Consider the following 18,554-nt stretch of genomic DNA (forward strand, 5'->3'; position numbering starts at 1 on the left):
GTGCACTGATATCGCATAGCACACGTGCGCCTTAGCGTTTTTCCTCCATAAAAACGCAGCAGCCGCGGTCGGGTTTGAACCCGGGAACTCCGGATCAGTAGTCGAGCGCCCTAACCACTGAGCCACCGCGGCGGGGTATTTGGACTTTTCCCTAAACTAGATTTGAACGCAGTTTAACTCCTGAAAAATGTCGGCTCAGCTTAAGACCCTGACATTCTAAATGAAGTAATGGAACCTGGAAACGAACGGCTCTACGTATAGTTTTTTTTTTCTAATCCTAATTCTAGGTATTGTGTTGTGTTTTATGGCACATAGGCATCTAAGGCCATCATGCGCCAAGCTCAACAATTGTAGGTATTAGACACGCTGTTGCATAAAAGGAATGATCACCTGTGAAAATTAACTGCTTTGATCGGCCGCTTTGGCACGCACACCCTTTTCACCGTGCCGGCAGAGAAAGTGAAAAGTGCGGGCATACTTCGAAGTGCACGCATGGCTGCCCCGCCGTGCAAATAGCAAGGAGACGATAACCCCGTCTGTTGAAACATCCACTGACCTACGCCTCTAATGCCAGTGAAATGAGAGCGAAAGAGCACTGACCCTGGATGTGGTTCGAGCTAACGGGGTGGGGGCAGACGAAAGACCGTGTGCAGGCAAGTGTGCGAAGTTCACATAGGTAGAAGTGTTCATAACACGTCGATAAAAAGTGGACGTTAGCTTCCCAAACTGGGAGAAGGTCAAAATTTTGCGGCGTTCGCTTCGCGATAATGCCATTCGTAGCGTTCTTTCTGCGTACACTGCTCGTAGCGGTGGCTCCTACCGGTAAGAACTTCAATATGTTTGCTTAAGCATCAAATCGCTAGCCTTAACAGAGGCAATCATGGTATCTCACGACTCGTTATTTTAGTCTTTCACAGATACCATGCATCCGCATTTCGCTAAAATGTTCATGCAGACTTTTAAAAGCAAGATAGTTTTATTTAGAGCTATGCCAGTTGCAGCATTCAGCAACAGTATTTCACATAATAACGCGGTATGGTTATGCATATGAAATCACTGAAACTTGCATAATTTTTAGTTGACGTTGCCGCAACCTTTATTTTTAGCATATTATGAAAACACAGTTACATTATGAGGCGCTTTACAATGGCAAACGGTATCCTTCCACCAGCCTGGAGGATTTTCGCTATCAAGTGCTACCAGAAAAAATTTGCGGTATGATCGTGACTTGCTGGAAGCGCTCACGAGTCAGCGCTTGTGTTTGTCCATATTCTCGTTGCGCTGCCGCCGTTCCTTGAAGTGGTTTATTGCACCCTTGACAGACGCGCGTACAGTGCAAATTTCAGATAAAAGACAGTTTACACCAGGCATACGAGCTAGCAAAAGTTTTCATCTAAAAAATGGTTGGCGTTTACTTTCTGCCTCCAAAGTCAAGGCCAAGCAATTGAACGGCCGCCGTTTAAAGGTAACGAGGTGCAGAACGCAGCGAGCAAGGCACAAAAAACATCTGGAAGACTCAAGCCCCTAAAATTACCTTCATGACGCTCAGATGTCTTCTACTTCAATTTCATACATGTTAGTTAGTCTCCCTGTATGGCTAGTCCCTGGCACGGCCTCGCAAAATTGAAGTACTCCCTGCTACCTTCTTTTATTTTCACAGCCACTGAAGACGAGACGGACTTCCATGAACGCGGCGTCACGGTGTATCCCCGGGTGCTCGAAGATAGGCAAGAGAGCTCAGAAAAAGTTCTCATTATTCACGATGGCTACCACCTTAACTTGAAGAAGGCATCGATTCTGGCCGCAAGGCTTTTACTGCGAGATGTGACCGACGAAGGAGTCGCCGAGCGGTATGTGAGTAAAAACTTCCTCCTATCGGGACACGTACGCTCGCGTTTTGCGCTGGACATGTTGTATGTTTATTATTTTCAGCGTGTGCAATTTTCGCATACGCAGCAAAACCGCAGCGGTGGCCTAGTGGTTGAGCATCCGCCTCGCATGCGGGAGGTGAGGGGTTCGATCCCCAGTGCCGCCGTGTACCCACCGGGGATACTATGGGTACAAGATTTCCCCTGGTCTTGTGCTCGGCTTATTCAGGGTGAAATGCTTGGAAAATGGGTCTTTGACCACCTTGAGCAAACGAAAATACCTTGTGCCATGGCTCTCTTTGGCCGCAGATGCCCTTGCGCCATAAAAATTCACTGTCATCAGTAATTTTCGCACGTCTTGTCACCTAAATAGTTCCAGGGCAATTAAAGACAAGTGCAGATAAATCAATGGCCACATCTGGTAAACGAATGGCTATCGGCTCTGCAATTTAAGCACGTGTGAAATATTGTGAAATTTTCGCAGAGAGCAGTTCGATCTGTAGATAACATTTCGATTATGAATCAGATGCTTCCGTCCACCCAGTAGTCACGTTTTCAAGTGCCCAGTTCTCCTCGTTGTTCATCTGACCGTTTCATCAACCGCGTGTGTGAAGCCTGCACATTCGCGTAAATATTTACAGATCTGAAATACACAAAAGGAAAAAGCCTTAGATGCAAAAGAGCCAACCTAACACTGTAACCATGCGTGTCTTCTCTTTTCGGGTTCACCTGTAGGTCGACGGAGGTTATTATGAGCGACATTTGTACAAAGACGCAAGCAAGCATGCCTCCCTGATGCTCAAGCCTCAAGGAAGTGACTATATTGTTGTGAGTGCACCACTGATGTACTTGTTTAGCTACCGTGCGTTTGGACAGTCGCGAGGTCAGTCTGGGTGTAACCGTAGAATAGCCTACAGGCACTGTGATGAATGAGCAGAAACATGGAGGCTAATAAAAAGATTTCAGTATAAATTGAGAACAACGCAACGAACCATTGACAGGAAAATGATTGGTGCACCGTTAAGAGACATGAAGATAGAAGAGTGTGTTACGGAACAAATGCCGGTTAATGACATCCTAGTCGAAATCAGGAAGATACAACCAAGATAACCAAGAAATAAGAAAATATAACCGATGGTCAGTAAGGGTACAAGCGTAGCGCAGAGGGGCAGAAGGTTAAGTGGGCGAATGAGATTAAGAGTAAGAAGTGAGAAGCACAGGACTGGCTCAATTGGAGAGACGTAGGAGAGGCCTTTGTCCTGCAGTGGGCGTAGTCGGCCTGACGATGATGATGATGATTGTGGTGAAAATTCCGTTGCTCTCGCGGCACTTTAGAAGATACACGTAGTGAAAGAAACAATATTAGGCCTGTATAGCATGCATCTCTAGCGCTGGCAGCGCAGTAAGATGCACACAACCACTGTGAACGTGCGTCTAGCAACGGTTTTGCACACCGCATTATTTACGACCGTATCCGCTCAGACAGGGCTCGTGAACCTCACTCATCGGATCGAGCCTGTGGTTAACTCGGAAAGATCTTCAACGACACCAGCCCTGCACAAAGTTATCAAGATACAGAACAGCGCAGGGATATGTGAAGATGAGCCACTGATCGGTAAGCCGAGAACCTTAGTACGGTCTCTGCACATTATTGTTTTCTTATCTTGAGCCTTCATCCCGAGCGATCAGTGTATTTTGGTCCTGTATAACTCCGTAAACGAATCGATAAAGCATTGCTAGGAAACTGAGTGTGCCCCTTTGTAGCTCGACCTCGTTCCACAGATTCGAAGCCAGGGGCCGCATTCCATAACTTTCTATGGTCCATTTGACCATTCGGTCGTCTGTCATTGGTCAGTAATGTATACCGGCGGCTTTTAAGCGCATATAGGAAGAGACCCGACCATTGAATGGTTAACCATTGGCTGAATATTACAGCCAATAGCAGCCAGTGGTGAGTTCCGGTCACCTGCTCTTGAGAAAGTGCGGCGATGCACCTCACCATTGGCTGCCATAGGCTGCACATCGCAGCCAATGGTGAGGCCCGTTCGCTAACTAGCCAAAGGTCGGGTCTCTTCCCACAGACGCTTAGAAGCCGCCGGTATATCGCACTGATAAATGGTAGAGGACGAAATGGACTAATTGACAATAGGCAGTTATGGAATACGGTCCCAGGTATAAGGTATGCCTTTTAACGCGGGTGTCCTCTTAAGATATCAGCACGTTTGCTTGAGAAGGTGGCTGCAATTTCTACCGCCTCTAAAATCCCATGCAAATGAGCATGGGACCATGAACGGCACAAGACAAGGCTGTTGAAAGTAAACCAGCGCAAAGGACGGAGACACAGAACAGGAACACAGGACGACGCTGGACTATGGGCTGCTTTTATTTCAGTAATGGTCATATTTATACCCTTCAGTATCAAGCCACGCTTGCACACATATGACAAATTTACAAGTTAGGCAGAATGCAGCATCGCAAGCAACCATGAAGACCTCAATCAATGTGCAACATGGTTACGTTAAGGAGTTCAGAAATTTCATTTCTTTATCGAAGGCTCACCGTCGTGTCACTTACACATCGACCTGCTTTTTTAGTTCTCTGCGATGCTGCAATCTACCTTTTCTTGTAAATTTCTCGTGAGTGCGCAAGCGTGGTTTGATACTGAAGGGCATAAATGTGACCGTTACTGAAATAAAAGCAGCCGATAGTCCAGCGTCGTCCTGTCTTCCTGTTCTGTGTCTCCGTCCTGTGCGCTGGTTTTCTTTCTGCAATCATGTACCGACTCGCCCAGCTCTCCACTCTACTGAGCAAGACAAGGCGGCGTGCCGTTTACTTTGCACAAAGCGATTGGAGATAAGGCTCCACTAAAGCAGTTTACAACTCAGCGTTATCTCATTAATCGTGTCAGGAAGTAGCAGAGCTCAGAGATCTCAAAGTCTGTACTTGCTCATGTTGTCCAGACGTCAAATGGCACATACCCGCGAGCGGTACTGGCCAGACAGCGAATAATTCAAATCCTGACCTTACACATTTTTTATATGAGAAGCGAAATTCACAAGCCCCGCTACATTATTCTGTATTCTAAAAAACTGAAGTTCTTGATTGGTCGCCTTCCTAAAAGCTGTCCTGATGAATTCCGACCCTCGTGGCATTTTTGAGATGCATGTATTTTTTGCAGACAGGAGAGCTTAGTTTACCAATTTCCCCTCTCTGCCCCGAGAATTACACCGGATCACGCAATCTTAGGACAATTTCTAGATGCGAAACCTGATTTCAGATTTTGCTTTTAACTTTAAGTCAAGCAAACCTAACGGCAACGTAGCGTTTCATACGTCGCAAAAATTACCGCCGCCTTGATACAGTTACAAGCTTTTGAAACAAAAATATGGCAGCCTCGCTATGGGTCATTCCAGACATTTCTCGAACGAAGTGCTGTAGTCTTTATTTCGAATATTTAACGGGCATGCGAAAGTACGGTACGCAAACGTTTCAGTCGCAATCGGTACGGTACGCAAAGCACCACCCTCGTACGCTCATCTCAGTTTCGATCTCGGCTTGCCGTACTTGCTGGCCTGAACACGTCTTCTTCGGTATCAGAAAATAGGTTTGATTGGAAAGGAGAGATGGTACAGCAATGACTACGACGCAATTATCAATTCAAAGTGGTATGAAAGAACTCGAAAGCCGCGCGAAGTGCATGAACAATGATGAGGACACTGCTTTGACTGATTGATCAAGGGGGACTTGGAAACACGAATAGGGCGACTGAAATTTTCGCATCACTGCAACTCACACAGCATATCTCGCACTAAAATGCTTGCTGGTCGCATGAAGCGGGTGGACTGTTTCCGTAGCAGTCTGTGTCTTAGTAAATCCACTTGGATATTTTTTTTCGATTTGAGGCAAATTGCAGTGCCTTTTTAAAAAACCGACGCACCAGAAATATTTGCATACAGCCGCTTGCGGCGAGCTGCAGTTACATTTAATGCAGTTTGGTACACAGGATGTTTCACGTAAACTGAGCGAATGCTTTGAACACACGAAAATGACACGACGGGGAACAATAAGTATCTATTGTCACCAGACTTCGATGTACCGCTTTTTCTAAGCCTTCGCGTGGAAGTTACGTGAAACAGCTTTTATACCGATGATGGACAGCTGGCTATATGGCGAGGCATAAATGAAAAATTTACAGCTCAAACATACTTGAGGCGGTGAGGCAGAATGCTCAGGTAATCAAGTATCGGTAAATGCGAAGTGATGTCATTCTGGTCACTTTTTTTTACCTTCCCCATTCATCCTGCAGAAAAGGATCTTCCTGAAGAAGCAGGCGCCCCAAAAGTTGGTGCGTATGCACGACAATCCGAACCGACTTGTTTCTAGGCACCCCATATCCGGGCAATTATGGTGTGTTCTTGCTTCCAGAAACAAGGGAAGCAATACCGGACAGCATTGGTGTCGAGCTTCATTTCATTAGCGACTACAATCACACTATGCATTTTGAAAACAGTACCGAAGACCGGATCGCATATGTAACGCTGTTTATGAACTCGGTAAGCGTGCCCCTTTTGAGGAAATTGCATGCCGGTGCTATATCGGGGAAATATGTTAGATTGCTTTACGCTCCAAAAGTCGCCCCAACGAAGCTTTTACTTCTGATACTAGCATATAAGTATAATAGCGTGATAAAAATTGTAATAATCCAATAAACAAACAATGTAACGTAAATAAAACTTATTTACAGCCCAGAGAATGAACTTAATACAAGCATGAAGTTAAGTCAAGTCAAGTCAACTTTATTCCAGACATGTAAAGAAAGTCACACGGCTGAGGAGTAGGGGAAAAAAAAAATTCCGATTCCTCCTCTTTAACTGCAGCCGTGGTGAACGTAATACGAAACGCCACTCTATATCTCTATATACGTTTCAACCTCACATAATCATTTTGAACAGCGATAAGTACAGTGTCGTGAATAAGCTGCGGCGAAGTAAATAAGTTAACGGCTTTTGGTGCGCTGTACTTGAAGATCTGAAGTACTCCCAGAATTCTGGCCTTAAAGTATGTTTCTGTACGCATTTCGAAGCCAAAGACTGCTGCGTGGCGGACTCAGCGTAAGTCATTCGTAAAAATACCGTTATAATAAATCCACCAAAGTTATATTTCGTGTGAGAAAGCCGCAGAACTAAATGCATGCTTCTATATTTTCCATGCAAGTAGCAGTTTCTAATGCATCTCAAGTTTATCTTAATTGTCAAGAGCCACTGGCAACCAGTTATAAGCCGCGTTGGTAGGCATCGTTCTAGCATTTTAGCACATACAGTGTACGGCTCAGCGCGGCACAATAAGCTGATCACAATAAGGCCATTTTCCTCCGCTCCATTTTTCTCAATTAAGCAAAAACCAATCCACGCGGCAACGTGAATTTTTATACTTTGTAGGTGAGTCTTCGACTAGATCAGCTTAAACCTCAAGTTCCAATTGGTTTGACAACAATCCAAGGAACATTTCAGGTAAGTGCTCGAAACGTGGTACTCTCTCAAAAATATTGCAAGTGAAAACACGTTTTCAGGAAAATGAACCTTACGTGGAGCTGTGGACAAACGGCGACCTCATCGGCAATGAAACGCTCAAGAAGCTAAACGAGGTGGTAAAGAACGACTCAAGTTACAAGAAAGCAGACGCCGTCTACTTGGCCACAGCGTGAGCAATTTACATTTTTCTGGTATTCTATAGAACAGACAAGCACGCTTGTATAAAAAATTGCCATCACTGCCGCGCACAGGGATACCTTGTGTGACATGCCATTTTATTGTGATTTTTTTGCGCAAAGAGAATGAATTCAGCACCAACAAGGCGTGTCCCATTACTTGAGCACGTTTCTGTACGTACTTCAAGTTAATTCCAATCGAAGCTTACATTAAGCTTACTGAAAGAAATCATTTAAAGCAAGGATGGACGACGCACTAAGACTATTCACCCTTTTGTCAGTGACGACCTACTCATTTCACATAAGCAAACATTTAGTTTTAAGCAAAACAGGTGCGCCTCACTCAATTTCGCAGTGTTTTCCACGCCGTCGATGACAACCTAGTTCAGTACTCGTAAATTAATTATACTCTCGTGCTGTCAATTTATTTTATTTTTTTCATTTTTTCAATCTTTATATGCTTGACTAACTGCACGATATAACCTTCGGCTTCGAGCATTATGGCTACAGTCGGACACAACTCAAGACCGAAGCGGCTTGTCCCCTTCAAAGGATCCACTTCCAGCCAATGGCGTCGGACGATTCTCATGAGCCTGTTAGCGTCACCATGCAGGGAATGGCAGATGAAAGGAGATAGTCCCCTCCCTCCATTGTAGGCCCGCTCCCTGCTTTGTCACGCTAGCAGGGTCATGAGAATCGGGAGACGCCATTGGCTGGAAGGGTGTCCTTTGAAGGGGACAAGCCGCTTCGGTCTTGAGTTGTGTCCGACTAAAGCTCTGTTGCCATTGCAAGGCTTAATTCCTACTAGTGCCACGATGTGCCGTTTGCATGCAAAGGGAAAGGACAGAGAGCTATGGTTGCCATGTGCCCATCTCTCCATTTCAGTCCTTTTTTCATTCACGTTCTAGGCCGCCGCGGTGGCACAGTGGTTATGGCTGACCCGAAAGACGATCCCAGCCACGGCGGTCGAATATCGATGGACGCGAAATTCTAAAGGCCCGTGTCCTGTGCAATGTCAGTGCAAGTTAAAGAACCCCGGGTGGTCGAAATTTCCGGAGCCCTTCACTGCGGCGTCCCTCATAGCCTTACTCGCTTTGGGACGATAAACCGCCATAAACCAAACCATTCACGTTCTCTGACTGGAAAGCAATAGAAACTTTCCCATTCTCTTGTTCACCCAACCGGATTTCCAACGGTCTCTGGCGCCTGGTTTACCAGTACTTAGACTTTCATAGCGAGCCGCCAGAACACAGCAAAGCCTTCGCCCACATTGTACCACCTTAACGATGCAAGAAATGCAACGCTTATCTGCAAGTTTAAATCTTGCAACAGGAAGACCTGCAAGTCAGCAGTGCGTCATGGCCATGTCCTGTTGAACTCTGCGCAGTCCTCAATTGCTTGTGTCCTTCTTATGAATCATAACAGTGGGCTCAGCTTTTTTTTCTTGCAGTTGGGTATGCAGCATTGTGTACAGAAGTTTGCTAACCCAGCAATTTAATTCTGTTTTTTTCAGAAGGGAAATGATTTCTCTCATTCCTGGAGGAAAGAGCTCGTACATAGCAGGTACGATGAGCGTCACTCATAACTTTTTTTATGTTTTCAAATTCACTACTATATTTTATAATCATCAGCCTGTTATGAAACCACAGTAGACGAAGTAAACCGCAACTGCCTTGGTAAAAAAAAATGTATTCCAGTATTTCATTGTGGTCCCCCATTTGACAAAAACTGCCCGCTGAGTCGCAATAGTCCATCGTTCAAGGCTTCTGGTGTCCTCGAAGTTCTCTATGGCAGCGTCAAAAAGCAGAAGCGCAGCTGAAAGTCCTCGCAATAGGAATGGATGACTGCAACTCTCAGCTACACGTTATTTAGGTATGCCACTCAACTCCCTAGGTAATTCACCGGCATTTTCGCGGAAAGCCAGCAACGTCGTGGAAATAGGGCTGCATGATTGCCATTCCTCGCGTACACACTTGGGGCATTGAAAAAACACTGGCTAAGTAATTCGCCTGCAATGATGAAAGGAAACAAAAAAAGCTGCGTGCCCGATAAGATAAGGTTCTGAGGTTGAAAAAGTGGACTCAAATATTCCCGGCAATACGCTCAATATTTCTTTGTTATGTCGTATTAGTTTTAAAGTGTAATGTTTCACTAAGCACGCAAAGCAGAGCATCCTTGTCGTATAATGCGCACGAATGAGACTGTAGAAACGCGTCTAATTTGGACTAAGCTTTAATAGCTCCCGCGCCGAATGTTCTGTGGATCCCAAGAATGTGCATACGTTCGGTTTGTCGCTCAGTGAACAAGAAAAGTTTTCCCGCCTCCTGATAAACACGTATCGCATAGCGCGCAATCTTCATCTGTCACAGTACTTCGACTGCGGGTAGAAACGAAGAAAACGTGCTCGCTATTCCTGGTCGTGTTTCTGCGCTTCCACTTCCATAAGCAAGTTGCTGCTCGCTATCCTACCGCCCTCGAAGCCCCCTCCTCCCGAAACACAATGCGCCTATCCATGCTGTGTGACAATCATTTTACACGTTTCTTGGTAAATGCGCAGGAACTGCCGGCCAGTCACGAGCCTGCAGTGACGAAAGAGGCGCAGTCGGGGAAGACAAGCCTGACAAATTCACCGGAGTGAGTACCGCGGCTCACGAGATAGGACACCTGTAAGTTTGCTCTGGCATGCTGGCAGTTTTATACAGCGGCAGCTGTTGAAGGCCGCGTTTCCCGGTTCTGCAGCGTCGGTGTTGGCGTAACACCGGGCCGCACTGATTGGTCATCATGCAGTGGCGTCATTCATGACGTCGACACAACGCGCAATGCTGACTGGTGCGCATAAGTGACGCAACTAGTGGCCGCACAGCTACGTCACGCGCTTGCTGACACAGAGGACGAAAAATTAATAAACGGTGTTACGTTGACAACTGCGAAAAAGCTGTCACAGAATCTTACGTTACAGAGCGGTAATAACTCAGGAATGTTTTCTTTTTTCTTACAATTCAGCAACAAATATCCCCGAGTCTATAAACACTGTGCTCTTGACCACTTGAACCCTGTAAGCCGATTGTTTATTAAGGTACTCTCCGAGTAACAAAGAATGCGATGAGGCTTGCATTTGTAAATACAACAGTAGTGCGTTCAAACACAGGGCAAAGCACTGCCGCGCCCGCCCCAACCATTACCTTTTCCTTTATATACGAGAATTCGTTGTACAGTACTCACGGATTGAAATAGGACATTCGGAGCGCTAGCCTTGCAGTGCCACGCAGGCATGTGGTAAACCACAGGCCGGCTGATTGGCTACTGGAAGGAACAATTCTGCTTTGTAGATGTTCTCCCTCTCACGCCATACCACAATGCACCACCTTGGTTCCATGAGCGTCTACGGGCGGCGCTCCATGAAGCGACGGCCACGCGCTCCGAATGTCCTATTTCAATCCGTGAGTACTGTACAAGCGCCACAGCTAAATTTTCTCACCACTGCGAGGCTATATTCCACTGCTGCGATCGGTGCGCTCTGCTTATTGATTGAGCGCTACAAATGCACACCGACGATGAGCAAAGCACGAACTAATAACGTATACTTCTTTCAATCCAACGATGCCTGCTTCAAGGTGGCTGCTATGCGCACGCTTCACTTGCGTTTTCTCTTGCGTTTTTTCGTTCTTTGTCCTGTCCGGTGTCATTGTCACGTTGTGTGTCCTAGCTCTGTGTAGCCTTTCGTCTAAAAGTGCCCTGAACGTGTAAACCTGAACAATTCAGTAAATTAGAGCTTTAAACTCTTTTTTCCTTCGCAAATTTTACGCGTTTTAGAGAATGAAGTAATTTTAACGCATTTTTTCGTAACGTTGTTGCCTGCAAATGTAGCAAAAAGTATACAATAGGACCCTTCAAAATTTACGATCTAGTCCCGTGCCTCAAATTCTCCACGGTGTGTCACATATTCCACCTCGAAAGCTTTTTCTCTTATGTGCTGAGTAGTACCACACGAGAAATCGAGGATTAAAGCTACGTAGTTTTACTCATACGCTAGGCTTGCGGTATATAACGCAAAGATCAGGGCTCAGCAACAGTGGTCATTCCAGAGAAGCAGTCCGGGAAGTTGTACAACGAAAATGACGCAATAAAACACACGTTAAGGTGTGCGATTGGGAAGCTGCTCTCTTCAAGACTTGCTTCCAGCCACATTCACAATTATTCTAGCCCCGGTATCCTAATTGGCCAAGTAATAAAATGATTAAATTTGCCGCAGTTGAAGATTTAAAGCTCTGCAGTGAATTTCAAGCCCGCATGTATGCTTGCAGGCTAGGTGCCCCTGACGATGGCTACGAATCGGCTGGGAAGTGCTCAACCGGTGATGGATACGTGATGAGCAAGTACACAAGAGGAAAGCATGAGTACTCTTTTTCTGAATGCAGCAAAGAGGCTATCGCAGAATTTTTGACGTAAGCACTCTTTCCATAGTCGCTAAATATATTTACTAAGTTGCAAACAATGCACTTCAACTACAAGGCCTATAACATTGACTGTACCGTATTTTATTATTACTAAAGCAAACACTTGGAACAGACAATGACATATGTCCAACATTTTCAGGCAAAAATATTGAAAACTGAAAAATTGTATGATGTTTTATGGAAATATTGACGATAATGGTCAATTCTTCCGATATGTAGTAAAATAATTCTTCTAAAGTATTTCCATCGATCGCATTGAACAGTTAAGACTGCTACAGAAAAGCAATTGGGAACACTTTTGACGATAGCAAAAACGTGAATAGAAAAAAAATGCAAGACTGCCGTCGGTTGATCTTCGGATATATTGATTGTTATAATGAAATCTTACATTATGTGAAAAAATTGCTTTTATAAACGGTTTCCCGCTCATAAATGCTGTTGTCCAGAATTGTTGGACATGTTTCTGTAAAATTTCAGCTTGATCTTTTATATCTTTTTTTTTCGAGTGAGATGCGGCCTTTTGGCAGTTTGTTAATTACGGGCGTTCTTCTTGCTTAGACGGAATGATTCGAGCTGCTTGAAGGAAAGCAACACAAGCTGCCACATCGTCTCCTTGCCCAACAAGGCTGTAAAACTGCCCGGGTACGTGATGGATGGGGACACGTTCTGCAAGCAGTTCTACCGCGGCTTCGAGAGCGCCTATTACCTCGAGGTGAGGCGAACGCCGGCCCCATTCTCTTGTCAGAAGAGCGGGTGGCAATAAACAATGCCATGAAGAGCATACTACAGAGACAGCCCTGCCTGGGGCATCTGTGGTTGTATATCATCAAATGAGTGAATGTTCTACCTTCAGCGCTGAAAGAAGAGCGTTGTGCTACGCACGAAACCACATCAGTTCTCGCCCGCTGATAGCGAGCAGCCTTTTCGTGCGGTGGTCACATCGATTGTCAGTTTGAAACCAATGCCAGCATCTGGTCCTCTTCTTAAAGGTGTCGTGCTTGAGCGAGAATTTGTTACTTTCCACAGACAGCGTCCTTAACCGACGTCATTCATAATTACTTTATTGTTCTCCCTTTCTCTTTACCTCCTCTCTCGCTTCTCCACATTAGTGTTTAGCCGACAGAAACGGCGTTTTAGTTACGTTTTCCACCTTCCTCTTCACCCACCTTATCTCTCTCTAGTAAGAAGCCAGAAATATGTGAAACAGTAAGCAGCATTACACGCAGTCATTTGAAGACTTCGCATGCCAAATCAAGCGTGGTTCATTGAGTGTTGCAGCACAGTGCAGGTATTGCTATTGTGCATTGCAGGTAGATCCAGGTCATTCGACAAGAAACGTCCCAGACGCCAAAAGCGACCGTCACCGATTGGTTTAAAAAAAAAGTTTGTGACGGCGTGAATGGAGTTCCACCGACGTATTTTAAACAAAAAAATGGCCAGGCTTAGCTTGGTTAAGCCAAGAATGCGTTGCATATCTCGATGGAGTTCCGCGCTGCTCCGTTGACTCGATAGGCTATTGACTCGATCGCCATTGAAACTGCCCGTGTAGCAGCGCTCGATCGCCTTTGAGTCGATAGACTATCGGTTCGAGGGCCCTCGAAATGCCCGTGTGACAGGGGTATAAGACTGTCCCGGCGAAGGAGCGCAGCTCTTTTATACATATGCCGTGACGTCAATCATAGCGCAGCGCCCCTAGCGGGAGGAGCGGGAGTCAGGTGGTGGCTGCGGCCGCGCGCGACCGCGCCAGTTGGGGCCCAGCTTTTCCTCCGTGACGTCACGCGCCGGCGCAGCGCCCCTAGCGGGAGGAGCGGGAGTCAGGTGGTGGCTGCGGCCGCGCGCGACCGTGCGAGTTGGGGCCCAGCTTTTCCTCCGTGACCTCACGCGCCGGCGCAGCGCCCCTAGCGGGAGGAGCGGGAGTCGGGTGGTGGCTGCGGCCGCGCACGACCGCGCGAGTTGGGGCCCAGCTTTTCCTCCGGCTGTCGTGACGTCACGTCACGTGGTTTGGTGGCTGCCCGGCCGCGCCCAAGGGCTGAACTGAGTGATTGCAATATGCAACGCATAAAAATGCACCCACGTTAGCGCTCTGTGACGATTCCACGAAGAAGCACAAATTGAGTGAAAAACAGGGCACAATGGGGAATCTTATGTTTGAATATTTCTGTTGCGCTGTTGTTTTCTGTGACTCCATGAATGAAACCATGTAATAATTTTTCGCGGTTTCTTCTCTCAGCAAAAGAAAAAAGAAATATTCCGTTTTAAGATTTTTTTATATAAATGCCGTTAATATTTCAACCACAATAATTTCATTTGTTGCTGTTTAAAATAATTTAAACTCGTTAAACAAAGTACTTTAAAGAAAAATTAGCTCCAAATTTCGCAAAAAAAAACGTATTTTTCCTCAGGTTCAGACCTAAATGAAAATTCAAGGCCCTCGAGATAAAATTATTTAGCTGGCTCATTATACTCATTAGCTTCTTACCTTGTAACCTAGAATTTCTAATTGCAGTAAATTTTGCTTGAGTGCAGAAAATAATTTTTTGAAGCCCATAACCAAACACCTCGACAGGCATTGCCCTACTGTGCCTTCAGTGCAAAACTTTTATACGTGCCACCGCGTATTTTTCTGGTAGGAAAATGCACTGTGGCTCTTTGCGAAGCGAACGCGTGCTGCTTCGCGTGACAACAGTAGAAATGCATCCTAAGCGACGTATTTTCGTTAGTTCACCAGACCTCCTGTTTGGGGCACGGTGTGGTCAAGCAAGCCAAGACAGTAGCGATGTGTGCGTTTTGCGGTCACTGTTAGTACCCAACTTTGCCTAATTTTCCCCTAAACCTGCGCTTGAATGGGCCCATGGACACTCATAGCAGAAGTGTTATAGCCCGCAAACTGGAAACTTCTGGACATTTGTCTCCATTGCCCGCAGTTTTCTCATCCACTCATGTTCCACTTTTGAACGCTTGAATCTTTAGTGTAAGAGTAAGGCCGCCAAAGTATTGATGCCCATTTCTTTCCATTAAACTCTTGAGTGAGTATGATGCAATGGCAACAGGAAGTGTTAAAAGCGCAGAGTGTGTAAAGTGGATGAACTGTCGCGTTTCTTTGACTGATATTGCCATGGCTAATCTCGAAAGCAGTTATGTTATTTTTCTTGTAATTTGGAATATGACAACCAGATTGCTTTCTTTTGTCTATGTTATCTTTGGCACAGGCAAATAAATCCTCTGGTGATATCATTTGGTCATGATAAGGTCTCTGCAAGCTTGATCTTGCTGTCGCACGTTTGAGAGTGCCACCGACACTATCCCATGAACTTTCGCAGTCTGAAATGGCCAAGAAATTTATATTTGCCAATGCGTTATAGTCCTCCTAGTGGTATCAGAGATTCAAGAAGTTAATTTGTTGTTATTTTGTGATGTAGCTTCATCAGGGAAATGACGTATTTTGTTTACTTCGGGCAGATTTTGTCTGAATACCTCGAGCACTGCTCTCTGAAGTGTGTATATAGTAGGAGGAGGAAATGGTTTAAAGCAGCCCAAAGGCATCCTTGCCTGCAGCCTTCTCTGTCTGTCGACTGATGACTCGTAGAAAGTATTCTAAACTGACAAGCGTGGGAAAAACTTCAGACGTGCCTGATAGTGTAATGCTGACGCAGACCGTTGATGCCACACGGCATGGGCATGATTCGAGTTAAAATATATATGCTACGGCTGCGGCGAAGTGCCCATGAATCAGGTGCTTGCATACCTCATCATATCCTGACTTTCTGTACTTACAAACCAAAAAATTAGCACCGCGCGCTTAATCTCCCGCCAGATAACTCTCTGGTTCAGACGACGACCTCGAAGCAGTCATGGTTTACTTTAATCGCACAAATGAGCGACCGTAAAATGTGGTTGCGGAACCACAAACATGCAAGCCACAAAAACGAAAAATTTATTGCCAATTTCTGCGTAGAAAGCATCTTCCCACATACCATGGATCATAAGGTGCATATGTACGTCATAAAAATAGGCGGTGTCACTTCTGTGTTCTGCAGTACAGGCACGGTTCGGCAGTCCCTCCAGTAAGGCTGGTTCCGGACTTCTAAAATAATTATTCCTCACTTCAAACAAAATCTACTCTAAATGAAGTTGGTAGATTACAAGCACAGAAGTTGGTGTCTATAATGATTCATCTGAAGGACCTTGATCCTTAATCTGGGTCTGAATCTCAGTAAAGTCCCTCTTCTCGATCTTTTGGATCATTTCCCTGAAAAGTTCTCTGGTTAACAAATTTAAATTATTTTTAGCATAAATTACCACGCACGAAAATGGGGCAATCATTGTGGCTGTAAAACTAACGATATTTATGTCAAAAAATTCTTAAGACGCAATGTTTTTTCTTTCACTGAACCAAGAAACTGCGAAGAATTATTACATGTTTTCACTTACGAAGCCACAGAAAAGAACAACGCAAGTTAAATATTCGAAAATAAGATATGCCATTGTACCCTGTTTCTCCCTCGATTTATACATGTTCAACTCCAACCAACTTCTGCTCCGCGGAAACTTCGCAGAGCGCAAACAAGAGCAAAAAGTTTGTTTTTTTTCGAGATAAATACTTCGATGAATTTAGATCGCATTCACAAAATTGCAACTAGCCTGCTTTTTTTATAAAATAATTGGCGTATGCCGCTTTTGGTGTCTGGCACGTTGCGCATCTCATGACCCACTCCTGAGGACAGCATGGCCCCAGTTAAGGTTGGTTCTGATTTAATATCTACTACGGGTCCCATGTGGACCCAAGATATTAAATTTATTTTTGGAATATGGCGGAGTGCTTGAAGCATTCCGGCACGGGTTTGCCCGGTATTGCACTGCCTCCGGGATCGGCCCGGGCATATTAGCGCGCGCGCGTCTTTCCTAATCTTTCCTCTCTTATCTATCGACTCTCCTACTTTAAGCACGTGGAAGCGGTTGTGGCTCAGCTTGAGCCAGTGGGCAGGCCGGTGTACTTTCCTTTTCATTCTTCCTGACAGCAATAGCAGTAACAGCAGTCCCAGGTAAATCAACCTTTTTGGCCAGTGTTGAAAGGGGCTGTAGGTAGAGATGTAGAAAAAATTTTCGTTCTTGAAGCTGTTCTGGTTTTTTGCACACATTACGAGTCAAGTCCACCATTCTCTTTTTCCCTTCCAGTTGTATCACTTCCTCTCAAAATGCAGAATATCTTGCTTGGTTGTGGAAAAGAGAACAAAAAAGCTGCGGCTTGAGACGACATTCGCAGTGGATGGTATGCGTTGCAGCAAGGATAACCCGTTCAAGGTGAGGGCTACCTGTGTGCGAGAATCTACTCTTTTGTAGGCGCGAAGGTTTTCCGCGCGTCTCTACCCCAGAAGCTATATAGTGTTGGTATGACACCAGAGGAACTTCAGGAACAATACTTCATCTCGTGGGTAGTAGGAACTGCTACAGACAGAACTAATTCTGTAAAGAATTTCGACCGTGTATCTTGACAACTACTGAAACCGCTTGTTCGCGTCAGATGCCCCGAAGACATTAATTTCCCACAAAAACCCTATCATAACTACCTCATCAGGAGCAATGTATCTATACATATAAAGTTATGTAATGGGGCTTGCAAACACAGTCCCCTCACCTCTTTCATTTCACTTCTCCATTCTGCCTGTTATCCTTTATTTCCGCTGCCCCAGCTCAGGTCCTCCAGTGTCGATGGCAGATGCCGGGCCTAGATAAAATCTTGTCCTTCCTTTTTATTATTATTTTAATAAAAAATACTTACTACTACTAGTTGCAAACACATGCGAACTGTTCATACGTACCGCCATCCACCACGCCGTTTTTAAAAGAACCAATGAGTCATGGGGAAATATTTAAGCGCCATCTGTTTCCTTGCTCACGGAAGAAATGCATAAATACCAAATGGCCCTCCTTGCTAATAGGGCGTGACAACATCATCTTGCGAGGTGCTTCTTCTCGTTTTATGAGATTTGTGTGTGTGCGTGCGTGTGTGTGTGACATATTAAATACCAAGCCATGCGAGCAAACATCCCAGCACAATCGTCCACATTTCGGGCAGTAATCTCTCTTCATTTGTGCTCGCTGTGACACTGCACTGGGGTGAGGCCGATGCCAGACTGCAGATGTCGTTAGCCCTGACATTCAATGCAATAATGCTTAAATCAGAGCATTGAAAGCCGTGCATGAACGCAAAAAAGTTACTCAGTTTCCGTTGACTTTAATATAAGTCGTCTGTTAAGACTTGCCTTCGGACAACCTGCAAAATGGAGAAACTATTCTCGCCTTTGCAAACTAACGTCTCTACAGAAATGTGCGTGATGACAAATGAAATAGTTCCGGCGACACAATTTCTTTCTCTTTCCAGAGGTGCAAGAACGCCATTTGCGTCTAGACAAAATAATATTTCTGATATAAAAACCTGCCTGCGCACCAATATATCGTCTACCTTTCCAACATACACACATATTTCATATACTGTGTTCGAAATAAATTTCTTCATTCATA

At 45.2% G+C, this 18,554-nt stretch overlaps 1 protein-coding gene and 1 pseudogene across 1 annotated transcript; both read left to right on the forward strand.

The window, feature by feature from the left end:
* Nucleotides 1–645: 645 nt before the first annotated feature.
* Nucleotides 646–18,554, forward strand: LOC144103781 (venom metalloproteinase BumaMPs1-like). The gene is made up of 14 exons (XM_077636434.1): nt 646–822; nt 1,661–1,854; nt 2,604–2,696; nt 3,351–3,483; nt 6,175–6,213; nt 6,294–6,421; nt 7,307–7,378; nt 7,438–7,568; nt 9,089–9,138; nt 10,133–10,241; nt 11,880–12,020; nt 12,591–12,744; nt 17,208–17,333; nt 18,415–18,554. Exons 1-14 carry the CDS (start codon nt 768–770, stop codon nt 18,439–18,441), a joined length of 1,452 nt encoding a protein of 483 aa, XP_077492560.1. The 5' UTR covers nt 646–767; the 3' UTR covers nt 18,442–18,554.
* On the forward strand, nt 16,740–16,914 carry LOC144105817 (U2 spliceosomal RNA; annotated as a pseudogene).

Source organism: Amblyomma americanum, chromosome 9, assembly GCF_052857255.1.
Source record: "Amblyomma americanum isolate KBUSLIRL-KWMA chromosome 9, ASM5285725v1, whole genome shotgun sequence".
Classification (NCBI taxonomy): domain Eukaryota; kingdom Metazoa; phylum Arthropoda; class Arachnida; order Ixodida; family Ixodidae; genus Amblyomma; species Amblyomma americanum.